The 16884-nt window shown below is 40.5% G+C and overlaps 1 protein-coding gene across 1 annotated transcript in view; it reads right to left on the bottom strand.

The window, feature by feature from the left end:
* LOC126419775 (nephrin-like) overlaps window positions 1-16508 on the bottom strand; it is a gene marked incomplete at its 3' end in the record, with an annotated part of 483228 nt that extends 466720 nt beyond the window's left edge. The window contains exon 1 of the mRNA XM_050086987.1: window positions 15268-16508. Within this exon, the coding sequence (XP_049942944.1) occupies window positions 15268-15484 (217 nt within the window). The remainder of the gene's footprint in view (window positions 1-15267) is intronic.
* Between the last annotated feature and the right edge of the window lie 376 nt (window positions 16509-16884).

The following is a 16884-nucleotide window of genomic DNA, read 5'->3' as shown; positions in this document are numbered from 1 at the left end:
ATTTCTCTTTCAGAAAATTCACTGTCGAGCTGTGATGTATCCCAAATTCCGTGTACGTGTGGTAAAGTTTATATTGGGACTACCAAGAGGAGCGTAAATATACGGCTAAAAGAGCACAAAAGTCTGAAAAAATAGAGAAATCAGCCATAGCAGAGCATGCTCTTCAGTCAGGAAGCCACTAGGTGACATTTTCTGGAACAGAAATTTTATCTACAACGTCAAATTATTGTCCACGACGAGAAGGTACTGAAATTTATAAAGAGGATGAGGAGACAATGAAACTTAGTGGCATATGGACAGTAGCTCTGCAGAATCGCTAGACAGTTTCATCTTTGACAAGACGACAATCAATACTTAAATTTTATCTCTGACAAGGGTTATCTCTGCTCATCACGTGTTACTTTGACCACTCCCCCTTCCCTACAGTATTTATGTCGCTCTCGGTCATCTGAATAGTCAGTCGGGAAGACAGTGGATGAGCGCTTCTGAGGATATCCAGCGTAGGCCTGGACGAAACGTGAGGAACAGAAGAGTTTTTGGGACTACGACCTCACATCCAAAAAGATTTACCAGCAGCTATGACTGATAGTGTTTGAGGGAACTCCGACAGCACTTCAATACGTCACGAATATCCTACGTCGTCATGTGCTATCTCTCGTGCGACAGTATTGTGGTGACATTTATCAAGATTACAATATGTGTCCTCTCACCGTACGTGTTTGTCTGAGCTGGCGGTGTGACCTCAGGAACATCCGTGGCCAGCAAGATCCCCAGGTCTGTCGGCGATGGAACATGTCTGAGACGAGCTCGGAAATCAACTCCTTCCCAAGACGAAGTTCAGAATGTAAAGGACCGGTTACAATATTTGAGATCCACCATGCCTCAGGAGAGGAGAGAACGGCTTCATGACTCCCTTCCCACCCGAATGAGAGCATACATTCAGGCCAGGGAGGCTGAAACGATATGACAAGTAGGTTCATGCTGCCAAGTTCTTTCTAAATTTGATTCGATCTGCAATCATTGAAATAACGTCAAATAACTTCCCAAATTGAGAAGTCTCATTTCGTTTCCTCCTCCCCTTCGACATTTCACTTTTTTGTCGGGCAGCGTACTTTGATTGCAGGATGCAAAGAATTTAACAGTTTGCAGTCCCATCATGACCGCATGTGATTCAAGTGAAACAGCACGATTTTGTAAAACCACCAAAGATTTATTTACAAGTAAAATCATAATAGTTGAACATGGATCTCACGTACAAGAGTGGAAATTAAAGATTTAACTTAAAAACAATCATTTTTTAAATATGGTGTCAGTGAGGTGTCGTCCTTGGTTTTGCACACATTGTCTAAGCCTGAGATGAAATTGTCCCATGACGTTTCGTAGCATCTGTACTGGAATGTTGTTAATTTCCTGTCGAATTCGCTCCTTCAGGTCTTCTTTTGTTCTTGGTGGATTTTCCTGGAAGACTTTGCACTTGAGGTAGCCCCAAAGAAAAAAGTCTGGTGCCGTCAGATCTGGTGAACGGGCAGGCCAGGGGAAATCGCCATTCCTGCTGATTAGACGTCGTGGAAATGCAAGTCTGAGCAATTCCATTGAGACATTAGCAGTATTGCTTGTTGCACCATCTTGCTGGAAGAGTGTTTCAGCATCTGGATCATGTCGATCAACTCCAGGCAGACCAAAAATGGTCAACATGTCAGCATAACGTCCAGAGTTTACCGTCACTGTGTTGCCATCTTCATCTTCAAAAAAATAGGGCCCCACGATTCCACGAGATGACATTGCGCACCAGACTGTTACTTTTTCAGAATGGAGAGGTTTTTCATGAAGTTCGTGCGGGTTATCTGAGGACCAATATCTGAAGTTTTGCTTATTTACGTACCCACTAAGATGAAAGTGGGCCTCATCACTCATCCATAAGTTATGCACTCTTTCTTCATTTCGTTCAATAACGTTAAGCATTGACTGGCAAAAGCGTATACGGTTATTGTAGTCATTAGGTTTAAGGGCTTGCACTACCTGAATTTTGTATGGATGATAGTGAAGGTCACTCTTCAAAATCCGTCTTACTGATCGATTGCTGAGACCAAGTTCTGCGCTGTGCCGTCTCGCGGATTTTCGCGGACTTCGTCCCAACGCTTCCCGCACACGATTAATGTTCTCGGGTGTCCGGATTGTTTTTGTGCTGCCGCCTCTTTTCTTTGTTGTGCTAGCAGTAGCTTCAAAGGTTTTAACCCAAAGGAGAATGGCTTTCCTTGATGGCACGGGAGCCCGTGGCGGCAGGTTGAATTCACGACGAAAGGCGCGTTGAGCACCAACCACACTATCCGCGTTTTTGTAATATGCCTTTACGGCATATGCACGTTGCGCACTCGACCAACGCTCCATGGCTACTGAAACTTCCACCACTCTAGACGCCCAAGGTCACTTCCCCCACTCTCGCAACCCCCCTCCGCGCCTGACAACCACTATCGAAATCGTGCCGTTTCACTGCCTCACCCTGCATTTCTCATCCCTGCTGTGCATCATAATTAACTACAGTGCTTAGCTTATGTATGACAATTCACTTTCATCCTCCGTTTTTGAATGTAGCTGTAATAATGAAACTCATATACAAACATTCCAGCATCGAAGTTCAAAAGCGTAGATGCTATGCTAAGGGAGTGAGTTATGTCGTAGTTCATATACATCTAACAGATTTCAATAATAATTTCTTCAAGTAACGAAATGTTTCTTTTGATCCAGTGCAATTCCATAAGAAATAAAGCATCCAGTTAACAAAACTTTGCAGACACACTATTTTGCAGGAACTGCCTGAATACTGTTGTTCTTTAAATCTGTTTACAACACATCATGTCCTTCATTCTCATTTCTTCTATTCTTCGGGTGTGCTAGTAGCCATTTTTATGATCTCTTTGTTCATGAGCATACATTTATATGCTGAAATGCAAACATTTGAGAAGTTCTCAGTAAAATAGATATATGCAACAAGTTTGTTGTGGCGTTTTTCGGAGAACCTGTATACGAATTGCAATAGATTACAAGAAAGACGTCTTTTGCACTAAAGATATTTTTTTAATTTTATATATGAACGCAGACACCTTTCGCCTTTTTAACAACGCATCTTCAGTGGGTGCTCTGGAAAATTACGTAATTTTTTATGTTGACATATGTAGGTTACAGGCTTAAAACAGTCATTGACTCTTTCTGCAATGAAATTGGAATGGCACTTGTTGTACAGCATATGATTCCCAAATTCCTTCTTTCAGAATTATTCAGCTTTCCCTCATGTAGAATACCGGCTGACAACCTCGACTTTCCGTTTAGTCACTGTACTTTTATAAAACAACACTCTGATTCCCATTTTCACTGTCTACTCTTATTAGCTTTTGTGATTGTTGGGAGCTTCTCAACTTTTCCTTTCACTTGCTTTCCGTCGAACTGTATGTTCGTTGTAAACTTCTCTCTCTCTCTGTGCATGTGTGTGTGTGTGTGTGTGTGTGTGTGTGTGTGTGTGTGCGTGCGTGAGCGCGAGCGTGCACAGGCGCGCGTGCCTAAGTCGGGGAGTGAGTGGCTCGTTGCAGTTGCAGTACGTGTGTGGCTATCCAATATATTTTTAGGCCCTGCTTAGGTGGGAAATGAGATTTGTGGCTCATCTATTACGATATTTGTCAATTATATACTCAATCTGTGTAAACAATAAATAGTTACATTCAGTTCGTCATTTAAATAGCTGTTTTTTCTGCCTTTGTATTCTGTATGTGATAATTTTCTTGCAAAGTTAGTCTTCCGTTGTACATTCTGTTTTCATGTCTTTCTCTCTTGTAGTTGGCTTGTGATTCATTTCTCTTAGACATTCTACGACTGTTGAGTGGCTTGCCCCATTTTTCTAGGCTGTGATACGTTCTTTGTACTGGATGTCGAATGTTCTGATGATTTGTCGTACGAACTTCTCCACCACATGTCTCGCATAGTACTTGAGATATTTTTGTCGTCTGGTACATGCCTGCGTCTTTTGTTATTTTTGGAATGTGCGTTTCGAGTAAACTGTCTGTTCAACTAGGTATTTATGCCTTATTACTTGAAAGTATTTGTAATATTATTTGTGAGTGTGTATTTGTATTTTTTATGTGCCAATCTGAATCTTGTTTCTCTAGTTGAAAAAAGTGCATCGTACAAAATGATTTATTTCTTGTACATTTCTACTACTTACACCTATTTACACTGCTGGCCACCGTAAATGCAACACCAAGAAAGACAAGCGGTAGCACAACAAGATTTATTTTGTAGATAACATGTTGACCAAATATCAAATGATTACGTTTACAGACGTCTGTGACATGTGGTTCCTGCCAGAATCAGTAGCCAGAGTAGCCGCCATTGTTGGAGATCACCGCTGCCACACGTCTCGGCATTGAGTCAAAGAGATATTCGATGTGTTCCTGGGGTACAGCAGCCCAAGCAGCTTCCACACGTTGCCAAAGATCATCTGGTGTGGCAGCTGGGGATATAATCTGGGTCACTCGTTGACCAACCATGGACCACATGTTTTATATCGGCGAAAGATCCGGAAAGCGAGCCGGCCAGGGAAGCAGTTCAATCTGGTTATTGACGAAGAACCTTTGGACAATGCGTGCCACCTGTGGTCGCGCATTATCCTGTTGAAATATGGCTGTGGTCGAGCCCAGAAGGTAAGGAAGGACAACTGGCTCCAGCACCTCGGATATGTAGCGCCGGCTATTTAAAGTACCGGCAATGCATACTAGAGGCGTGCGAGAGTAATATCCAATACCGCCCCATACCATAATACCCGGTGCAAGACCAGTGTGGCGGTGCATAATGCAGCTGTCCAGCATCCTCTCTCCACGGTGTCTCCACACTCGAATCCGACCATCGTGGTGCTGCAGACAGAAGCGTGCCTCGTCAGTAAAGACAACGTCATTCCATTCTGCCGTCCACATCCGTCTGTCATCACACCATTGGCGACGGAGACGTCTGTGGTTCTGCGTCAATGGTAGACGAAGCAATGGACGTCTTGCGTACAGACCACTCTGCTGTAAACGGCGTCGAATGGTACGCGCAGACACTGGATGATGCGTTACAGACGCAATGTGCTGTGCTGAGGTTCGGGATGTCACTGAGCGATCCGTCACTGCCATGCGCACAATTTGCCTATCAGCAGGTGCAGTGGTGCACCGAGGTGAATGCAATCGACCACGTCGGTCCGTCGTACCCTCCTGCATCCAACGGTCACATATCCGCATTACAGTTGTTTGGTTTCGTCCAACACGACTAGCGATTTCTCTGTATGATAATCCACATCTCGGTAAGCCACTATTCTTTCTCTGTCGAACTCGGATACTTGATCAAAAGATGTTCGCTGTTGTCTATGAGGCATAACTGATCGTCTTGTGAAACATCCACAAGGTAAACACACGTGCCGAACGTACACTCGTCGAAATCGCCAAGCCTTAAATGGCGCTATGAGGTGGCGCCACAGGCGCGCGTGATGTGCGTCTGCGCTGAAATTCTAATCAGTTGCATATCTCATCGCTGCAAACCCATGGTGTAAATTTCACTTGATTCGGATGCTTCCTTCAGGGTGTTGCATTTACGGTGGCCAGCAGTGTAGTTTCATTTTCTACTGGAATGGGACATTCACAAATTTCTCATGCACAAATACATATTTTTTCCTCTAGCATTAACAAAAGACTGAGTGCATATTGTTGTAAATACAGCTCGAGGGAAAACATGATATTTTGAGGTTTATTAGCACAAATTTGTTTAAAATTTAAAACAAAACTTCTGTTCATTTTTATTCCTCAAACACGACATCACCACTAACAAATATTCTGAAAACTACCTTCGCGAGCAGACGTTTAACACTACATGATGCTAACCTACTGCCTCACCACCGTGTGATAACAGTATCATTTGGATGTGGTGTGTAGACGCACGTGATCAACACCGCGGTCTTCTTTGTGTTGTTGGTCAGCTTTACGAAATTCGATCCGATACTTCTCATTCAAATAAATCTAAGAAGAGTAACAATCATAGGAACGAAGCGCATCAGCTGGAACTTAGTTTCCTTCTACACTTAGTTTCTGTGTCTAACGGTCACCATCGAGAAGTTTATATAGCATCTTTGTTACAGCGAAAAATTATATCTTCTCTTAGTTGTCAATTTCCTCAAGAAAATTTTTATTATTGATAAATATTATGAAATTGACTAGATTTCTGTCACGGAGTCCTCATGAAAGTGAATCCAATATCTGGTAAAGAAATAAGTCATGAGTCTACAGTCAGCGTAGCAATATTTTAAACACACCGTGTACTGCTTCCGCGATCGAGGTGTTACAAAATGGGTGATGAGTGGTTTCACTCTCTGTGTTTCTGTCTGTCTTTCTTTTTCCCTCTCTTCTGGAGCTACGAGAATTCCTCGTTTAGCGAAAGTTTAACCGTGCCGTTGCGGTGCGATGCAGTTCAGTAAGGAAATACGTACATCATCCATCATCCTCACTCTGAAAAATACAACAGATGTTCCTGTCCATTGCATTAGCTTTGTAATGGAGTGTAGCACGGGTGTACAGGTTACTGTGTTCCTACAGTGTACAAAATGTATATATTTTAACGTATGACCTGGCGGTAGGCTAATCGAACAAATACGGACAACGAGCGATGTGGCGAAGTGTTAGAGATACTGTACAAGCATTCGAGAGACCGGTGGTTCAAATTTTCGTCAAAGCATCCAGGTTTATCCTTAAAGCTCTGAAAAATATCACAAAGATCTGCTGATGACTTAAGTCTTTGTTAACTACCAAAGATATGTTGTGAACGTCGTTGGCGTGACGTTAAAGCATAATCAGCGTCGGTTACATCTAAAGATGCTTGTTTACAGCCTGGTGTGCACCTATCACCTAAAACAAGCTAATGCCTAACTTGACAGACAAAAGAAAAAAAAAGGAAAACTTGCAAAAATGAGTTCGGCTCACAGCGAGAATAACGAACAACGCTGTCGTTGTGAACAATACCGCCGAGATGCGAAAACATTCTGTAAGGATTCTGACAATATCCAGATGTCCTGCTACCCTAAATTCTTCGGCACTTGCACAGGCCTTGGAAGTATGTACTAGCTGGCTGAAACATGCAACTATTTTGGATGGAAGTCGTTTTGCTACATATACCGTGTTATTTTGAAATAAAGGCTTCTTTTATGATTTAGCAACTGGCTAATATGGTCCCCTTAGCATTGCCAAGTTTGATAATACCCAAGGGGCTGTAGTTAGTTTATCACTAAATCATGAAATAAAGTGGTTATTTCAAATAAAACAGCCTATGCAGACGCATGACGCCCTTAACAAAATGCACAGCTTTGAATCCACAAAAAAATTAAAAAAAATAAAAAAAACTGTTGGTGCGAATACTCATTGCCATTGGCGTAAACAGAAAACTTCCTGTTCAAATAATATCACGACGTCAAATTTTTATTCTCTATGAACATAGAGAGTAAACCGACTATGAAATTATAAATTAGTGTCTTCTTCAAATCGCAATTTTCCAAAAGGAGAAGCGGTCATATTCTCTACAGATCAGCTACAGAAATGTTATGATTGAATGTCTAGAAGTTATTCACTAAAATCGGATCCCACAACGTACGTAAACTTCACTAATGGTACCTAAATATACTTCAAACTAAAAACAATGATCTTTTCGAATAAAATAAATTGACTAAGACATAAAACAAACTGATACTACCAGCAAACAACTCCAAGAAAAGTTTTCATCATGATACACATCTGATGATCGTGGTATTTCTACGCTTTCACTGTTACCTATTAATAGAGTCCTACAACTACGGCACTTCAGAGAAATTGTAAAGAAATGTAGATGGGTCCTGCAAGGGTATGTAATTCTGTAAATTTGCTTAAAACGTTTCTTGAAATACGTTACTTTACTTCAAATTCACAAGGCCCAAATTTAGCCTCAGACATGTGGCAGTGGTACAATATGCTAGTTGGACTCGTGATTCGAGTTAAAAAGGCAACAGATACCAGTAGCTGATGATGGAAGTACACTTGCAGTATATCTCTTCACAATAAGTAATTGCCATATTACTACTAAAAGAGAGAAAAATTGGTTACTGATTGTTGAACATTTTAAGACTATTTCTGTGTACACTGACAAATATTATTGCCAACCAACGGAAAGCTTACACCAAAACTTAGACCAAAATAATTACTAATTTATTCCTAAAAGAAGTTATAGTTTGATCCACTATTTTCAGGTAAGTGGGATATATGAGCAGTGAAAGATAGAATTGCTTATAAGCAATAGAAAGATGAATGGACGTATGACGAACTTAGTTTAGGATATCGGCAGCGATGGTGGAAGGTAGGAAGGAATATTACCAAATAAAGTTTCATTAGGAACAACGTCAAGGAATACAGAGCACCTGTATCATGGAGGAAGGACGTGCCTGTTATATTGTTCAAATAATCGGTCAAATATTCACATGGACAGTTGAGGGATAAAAAATAACAATTTAAATGTAAGCTGTCTGACAAGAATATGAGAATTGCACCGACAGAATCTTGCCTTTGATGATAAGCTACTTTTCTCAGTACTGTTCAATGAGAAAACTAAATCACTGCACTTATGGAGAGCATTTCTCTCTTATGAACTGAATACTTTTGTAATACGTATTCCTAGGCTAAAGAACGAATAAGCGGTTCAACGATCATATTATCTCTTGTGAAGAACTTACTGCTAACTTGATGATTGAATTCTTCTTCGGTTAACAGCCGAGTCAATGCGACGCCTTCTCTGGTTATAACCCGAGAAGTCTAAATTCACTTATTGCAAACTTTCGATAACTGGTTAGCGATCTTTACAATAATTTAAAATTATGATTAAAAGGTAAAAGGAGAACAAAAATGACGCAACGAAAGGGTTATACATAGAAGGAACTGTTGAGTGAAGTAAAGAGTGGAAATGTGAATTTGAATGATGAGCTGCTATGACATATAAATTCGCTTATTAGCTATGTTGTATAGATGCTATATGTGAAAACTTTATAATGAAGTAATAGCAAGTAAACATTTAAAAGAAGGCGTCTTCCCTCATCAAGAAACTAAATATCTCACTGTGCTACGGTATGCTTCAATAACAAGTACACTTCTCAAAACGACCTTCCATAAATAAACGTCTCTCGAACCCGTCACAGTACGTAGTATAAAACGCAAGAACATCCAAAACAGCTAGCGCACCCTGTTAAAATTTTATCGACGACTGCTAAGTTTCGATAGATTATCGAGGACGGTACTTTGCAGAATTTCTTAATGTGTCTCATTTATTTTTCCGTTAACAAAAAACTAAACGTGCACTTCTACACTAGTCACCTGTGCAAAAAAAAAAAAAAAAAAAAAAAAAGTTTCCGCGACAGCTGTTGTAAAGTTTGAATAGTGTACGGCATTAATACTTTTTACGTAAATCACTGATTCTACTGTCCACGGTATATCAGAAATTAGATCCACAAAAGTCCAGACACCCTCTTCTGTGCCTCCTTTTATAAAGACTATCCGGTGTCGAAAAAATTTCCATATATTTGTATAACGTATTATATTATTACCTTCAGAAATAAGCATTACTAGAACATTTGTATGTTTTTTAGTGGGTAAGAGGCAAGCCAGTTTCCTTTTGCACAAGCTGCGATATAGTCGCGAATACACACAGTGATCCAAGTACTGTCAAATGTTTTTTATTCCAGTCTTTGATCACAGTATAAAGTCCTTCGACGATGACCGGTTTCAGTCAGTACAGACCATCTTCAGTTCAGTTTTACAGCATGTCCTGGTGTAGAGCAGATCTGAAGAAAGTAGCACCACGTAAAAATAACATGTTTAGAAAGAGAAACTGAGAAATTGAAAAAAATTGATAGTGTCGTGACTAGAGGTTATAGATGAATTAAATAATGGTTAAAATGGCTCTAAGCACTATGGGACTTAACATCTGCGGTCATCAGTCCCCTAGACTTAGAACTACTTAAATCTAACTAACCTCAGGACAACACACACATCAATGCCCGAGGCAGGATTTCAACCTGCGACCGTAGCAGCCGCGTGGATCCGGACTGAAGTGCCTAGAGACGATCGACCACAGCGGCCGGCTTATAAATGAACAAGAAAGAAAGTAGAAAAAGGATAATGGAAGGTAAACGAATTAAATCAGGCAATACTAATAGAATTAGATTATGGAATAAGACGCTAAAAGCAATGTTGGTGATTGGCTGTGCGGACATAAATAATTGACGATGGTAAAAATATAATCGATTAAAGTGCAGACTGACAGTATTAAGAAAAAAATTTCCGAAACACCGAAAATTGTTAACAGTGAATAGAAAGTTGGGTATTAAGAAGCATTTTGTGAAGGCAGTTGATCAGAGCGTAGCCTTGTACGGAACTGAAACGCAAATTATACAAAAATAAAATTTCTTGAAATGTGGTGCTGCAGCAGAACGGTGTAAATTATATGGGTAGATCGAATAACTAACGAGGAGGTACTGAACTGAAGTGGGGAAAAAAATAAACTTGTGTCGTAAATTGACTAAAAGAAGGGATCGGTTGATAGCACATGTCCTGAGGCATCAGCGAGTCCTGATTTTGTTATTGGAAGGAGTGGTGGCAGTGATAAAAATTGTACTGTGAGAACAAGGTTTAAATACAGGAAACAGGCTCAGATGAATGTAGGTTCCTGTAGTTATGCAGAGACGAAAATGCTTCAATGGCATGGACTATATGCATACCCCCGTATTCTGACTGAGATCGCAAAAACAACACACTGGGTCATTATAGACATACACATCAGTTAATTATCTCAGAAAATGATCTGCTATTGTTATAAGACACTGCCATGACATGTTAAGCACATTCAACTACGGTGTTTGCTTGGGACACTTTCTAGAGAATTCATATGCACACCGTCCGTCAAAGTTGTCTCGAGAATGATTTTATTCCTGCCTTTAAAACGACGTCAGCGAAGTAGCTATGGTGGCAACTTGAACTAACAACTGTAAACAAGAGACATGAAGGCAGTGTTAGGAAACTGACAAGTGACTATAGTGTGTCTACACTGGATCAATTGTTCAGTGTTCAGTTCATTCTCCAGAACGTTTAGAAGAGAAAAATGTGTACAAACAAAATCCGTCCTATACATTTGACAAAGTCGGATAACATGCAAATGTCACGCGCGAGTTGAGCAATATCCCAAAGAAGGAATTTTTATAACAGTTTCGCATGGTTGTATGAACTTTCTGTCCATTGTTCGCAAGTAGGGTGAGAATTACCACAAATTCTGAAGCATTAAACCACCATCTTAGTGTTTCTGTGTTTTCTGTCACTCGAGCCTCGTAACCTTTTGGAAAGACGGGGTTATGTATATTATTTGTTAAATATCTAACACATTAATTCGTTGTCAGAATTACTTCCTTAATCTCAAACTTTTGTGCAGTAAGAGTATTCATATGCTACGTTGTACTTCTTACCCTCAGTCCTCTAGTTCTTATTATCAGTTATGAAAGACTTTTACATTTGCAACTTATGACTGTCGAAAATGTAAATAGTAATCAGATCTCTGCAATGGATGTCATTAAAGAAAGGAACCTAATTTTTGAAACGGTGAACTGCTTCAACTCTTGCTGGAGATAATTGTATAATAATTCCGAATATTCAAAGTCATTTGCGCGTATCATCGAGTATAAAAACAATCACTTCCAAAAGAAGAATTGTGAAGCTAAACTTACCTATACAAATTTGTCGTTTTAAGCCTACTGTTGTCTGCTTGAAATTTTATTTAACGTAAAAAACGTATTTGAGAAATTATCTTCGGTTAAGTAGTGACACCAGCATATAATAACCTTATACATAAGGTAGTAAATCACATTTCTAATTTTTAATGATGATTTCATAGTTGAGGTAACACTGGAAAGGGAATACGAAAGGAGGGAATAATCGGAAAAGGTGATAAGACGCAGAATATATATTTAAAAGAAAACTGAATCTACTCTCAGTTATATCAGTCAAAGTACGAACATTAGAAGCAAATGATCACAAGATCGGAATTATTGGCAACCAGGGGTTTTGAACATAGTTAGGACCTTTATAGCATATGGAAACTCTTATGGCATAATTTACAAATCATCAATTTATCTTTGGTAGCCTCCGACGGGGTAGCTGTAGGTGTGAAACATCTAAGTAAGTCAGTTACAACGTCGTCATGAATGAGAACAATTGATACTTATTTCATGGAAAATGAACAAAAACTGAGCTAAACGATTGATCATACCGAAGCTCCCGTTTCAAATGTCCATCTTTCCAGTATCTTAGCACCCCAGCATTTAACATGACAGCTCACAAAGGTAGTTTTACACTGAAGAATTCAGTCTATCTGACAGCAAGTTTCTCCGTCAGTCCCCCACGCTTCATCAAGTGTAGTTGGACCGGATTACGTCGTACTGCCTGCCGAAATGTCTAATTCGAAGTAGGACAGCAAATACTTTAGGTCTATCTCCAAACAACTTATTCAGTAAGAATTACGGTTTATGCAAAGTCCGTTACTCATAACACCTTCACGAAACATCGTCTAAAAGTGAAGCATGATCAGATTTGACGCTTTGTTTGACTATTTACGTACAAGTACGGTCAAGTACGATAGGTCTGAAAGCGTCCGTTATGTTTTAAATGTAGAATTTAGGACTAATTTAAGAGCACGGCTTTTTGTTTTATTTCAAGATGAAAACGATAAAGAATATGTTACTATATGGTAAAAGTTAACTATTCAAATGTGCCTAGCGGTTCAACAGTAATAGGTCTACAGGTCTCCATTATATGTGATTCATCCATGTGTTTCACACTATATACTGAGTTCTCAATAATACACTCTCTTCTACTGTTACAGAATAGTGAAATATTTTAGATACATTACTGAATTTTGGTAAACTAAATTTAAGTAATGTTTACATACTTATTCTGGGAGTTGTACAATTTTCTCGGCGGGTAAAATACTTGAGACTGAATTTAGCAGTGAACTGGTGATATAATAAAAAAGATTAAACGCCAAAGTGAATCAGATTTGAAATTGTTGTTGCTGTTGTGGTCTTCAGTCCAGAAACTGGATTGATGCAACTCTTCATGCTGCTCTATCCTGTGCAAGTTTCTTCATCTCCAAATAACTACTGCAACCTACATCCTTCTGCATCTTCTTAGTGTATTCATCTCTTGGACTTACTCTATGATTTTTACCCTCCACGCTGACCTCCAATACTAAATTGATGATCTCTCGATGCCTCAGAACATGTCCTACCAACCGATCCCTTCTTCTAGTCAAATTGTGCCACAAATTCCTCTTCTTCTCGACTCTATTCAGTAATTCCTCATTCGTTATGTGATCTACCCACGCGACTGGAAATTATGGACATGAAATTCTGAGCTTTTTCAGTGCTGAAAAGTTACTTTAGTAATGCCACACTCTGGGAAACAATTTTAAAGTTCAGCGCTTTCGTTGTTTTGAAATTTTGTAAGGGTTGATAGGAGGCCACATTATTAAATATTCTGATAATAGTGTGTAATGTTGAGCCGTAGGTGAGAAAACTATATGAAAGGCAAACATGGTGATCAGACGCTATAGATGACCAAGTAAGTAAACTACCTTATGTCTGACGTCAGCGCCTTAGACAGCCAGATATTTTTGACGTGCTACCGATGGCCCGCAAATTTATGAATATGAAAGCGTCAGAGTGAAAGATACAAAGTAAAGAAAAGTTCTATGCTAATTACGGCTGCTAAAAAATTTCACTTATTTGACAGTACTGAATGTCCATCCACTAAGTCGCGAGGAATCGTAAATCCATGAAATAAACAGTACAGTCGGACCACTGACATTAAGTGAAAAGGAAGCAATGTTTTGTGTCAGGTATAATAGGTAATTCAGCAGCACTCTATCATTCATTCATTGCCGTGTCCGGTCAGCATTTCCAGAAGGTAGCAACTCCGATGTTGTTTCCCTCAATCAGGTCCTGTGTTGTGCAGGGCCGTTCAAGTTGAGGAAAAATCAGCAGGTGGGCAGTCGCAGGATGTATCTCCATCATTTGGAAGAATGCCCCAATTTCGCATGTTGGTCATGCGAAGAGCAGCGCCCACCTTAAGACGACTGAGTGATCAACGCGGATGTAGTAAATCAGCAGAAAATATAACTGCAAACACTCGTTTAGCTTTAATTAATTTACATCCACTAGAGCTGATGGTGTCGTAAATCAGAATAACGAATGAAACAGTGGGAGTGAGTGTATGAAGATATTACCACCAAGGATTGTTTAAGAGCTATAATATATAATGTTTTGGGGCTATTCAATTTGTTCAAAAAGAAATGTGTGCCTCAGAAAAAAGCATTCGGAACTATTTTCAGAGTCAGTCTATGGACTACTGGTAGACCGTCGTTCATGCATCCCCTGATGCAAACGATGTGCTCCTGCTGATAAGATAAACTGCTGCATCCACTCAGTGTGCGTTAGAAAGGAAAACGATTTTCAATTCAATAAAACTTCCTCAACAGTTAAGAAGAAAGATGTGCCCATTTCTATAGGTTTGGTTCTTAATAAGCTTCCATCAGACCTGTAAAATATGATAAAAGTGAAAATATCCGACGCTTCGTGTCTCACTTGAATTTCATTCAATACAAAATGTGCTAGAAGTAGTTTGGGGCATAAGACTTCGGGTCACACGTGTAATAAACTTAAAAAAAGAGAGTTCCACAATTTTTTCTGTCTAAATCGGAATAGCAGTACATTTCATCACAGCCACCCTCGAATGCTACAATACGCAACATGTATTACCAGTTCCGGTTCAAGGAGCTTCTATCATTATCAAATAATGTCCATGATCTGCATCGAAACGTAAAATTAATGTATTCATTTCATGAGTTCTAGACGGGAAAGACGCACGGGAACGAAATTAAGTCCAAAATTTACATTTTGAATCGGTTACGTTCAGTAACAGAAAAAAAAATGTAGCGTTAACCATAGCCAGAGCCGTGTCTCCATAAAAAGCGTCAGCACATTTTACTTTTGGGTTTTCATCTTCTATTGAGGTTACATACAGTTTCGCAGAGAATGGGTTAAGGTTTGTGTCTGAAATACTGAATCTGTGGTGTAGTAGCACAAAAAAGTTGCTTCATTAGATTAATGAAATCAGCGTTGCACTAAACACTGTGACTTACTTGTGATGTTTTTGATATTCCTGTGGCGGACGTGCCTGAGGGGGTGTGGCTGGCTGTGGCCGGCGGCGCACACGGCGGCGAGAAGGAAGGCCAGGGCGAAGGTGAGCGGCAGCGCTCTGCTCGCCGCCTCCACCACGCACGACAAGCAGCCTCCGGGCACCCGACGATGAGGCGCCGCGAGCGTTCGAAACGTTCCGGCGTGAGCTTGCGGCTGCATTTTACTAAGGGATGGCTAACTATTCAGTTTGCAACCGCGTAGACACTCAGAAAGGACACGGGGAATGATTCATCTCGTCTCAGACTTCTGCTTACTCAATAATACATGAACGCGTGTTAAAACGCACCCGTGTTAAGACAGTTACTGCATTCCCCTTTTAAAATAAAAAAAATTACGAAAATTTTTGGAAGAACTTAACGCAAGTTGCAATATATTAAAAAAAAATGTTTTTACACAGAGCTGTTCGTATGAGACTCAGTGAAACCTGACCATTGTCGTTAGATATTCACTCCTTTGAAGAAAGTGAGCCGTACTACTATCTAAGAAATTAATAGCTAAGGAGAATCAGTAAGTATTAACTACTGAAGTTTAACTGGTTGCAGTGTACTTACTTACAATACAAGAAATAATATTTATCGGCTTTCAACGAACGAAGAAACGTGATCAAATTTCATGTCGAGTATTTCAAATGCATTCCATATTTCCGTGTAGGCAGCAATTTGCCATGCTTGAAGAAGATAGCGAGGAAATTAAAAATAGCATCTTAATACGATCGGAGGTACATCATTAGAATCGCCTATTAAGACCGATAATAGTAATGGAAAATTTTGGTGCCTACTTTCGTCATATGTTATCCAACATCATACAGTTCACCAGACGTCTCCAAAGTAGTAATAATTAACGAAAGCACAGTATGTCAACCCCTCTGTTCTTAGACGAAGTGTAAGAATTACCGAAATGAACTGTTTCGGATGTAGAGATGTTACTGTCGTGGAGATATGGGGTGATTCAGAACTCGTCACATCGCAGATCACGTAAGGAATTCAAGTCCGCTAAGTGGGCTGCCACTGTCCACAAAAGCAGCAGTGTCCGGAAAAGTAAACTGGATCCTTTTGTCACAGAGGAGCGGTAGCTGTGCAACTCGGAGCACTCCGTGACGAAAATGCGCGCTGTGGCTCGGAGCCGTCGGCGGTCGCGGGCCGACGAGTGCTGAGGCGGCAGCGGCAGCGGCGGTCTTACCCGATTGGCGGTCGCGCCGCAACTGAGCGCGAGGCAGCGGGGCAGCGAGCTTCCGCTGGGCCGCCGCCGCCCGCGCTGGCGCCGCGCCAAGGTGGCGCAAAGTGGATGCGGCGGCGGCAGCAGTGGCGGTGGCTACCTAACCTCTGTAAGGCGACCGCCACCAGTCTCAGCATACTGGCGCACAGCACAAGGGTGCCTCACGTCCTACGAGGACTTTCAAAAAATAACGCTATTCTGAAAGCAGCTAGGTTTCATTCAGAATTCCAATACACCATACTATTCCTTACTGTATAGGCTACAAATCCCTATTTTTCAACATAATCTCCGATCAGTGTGACGCTCTTACGCCATGCCACTACGAGGGTCTTCATGCCTGCATG

This window comes from Schistocerca serialis, chromosome 1 (genome assembly GCF_023864345.2).
Source record: "Schistocerca serialis cubense isolate TAMUIC-IGC-003099 chromosome 1, iqSchSeri2.2, whole genome shotgun sequence".
Classification (NCBI taxonomy): Eukaryota; Metazoa; Arthropoda; class Insecta; order Orthoptera; family Acrididae; genus Schistocerca; species Schistocerca serialis.
The sequence above is the reverse complement of the archived record's forward strand: the minus strand, read 5'-3'. Positions and strand labels throughout refer to the sequence as shown.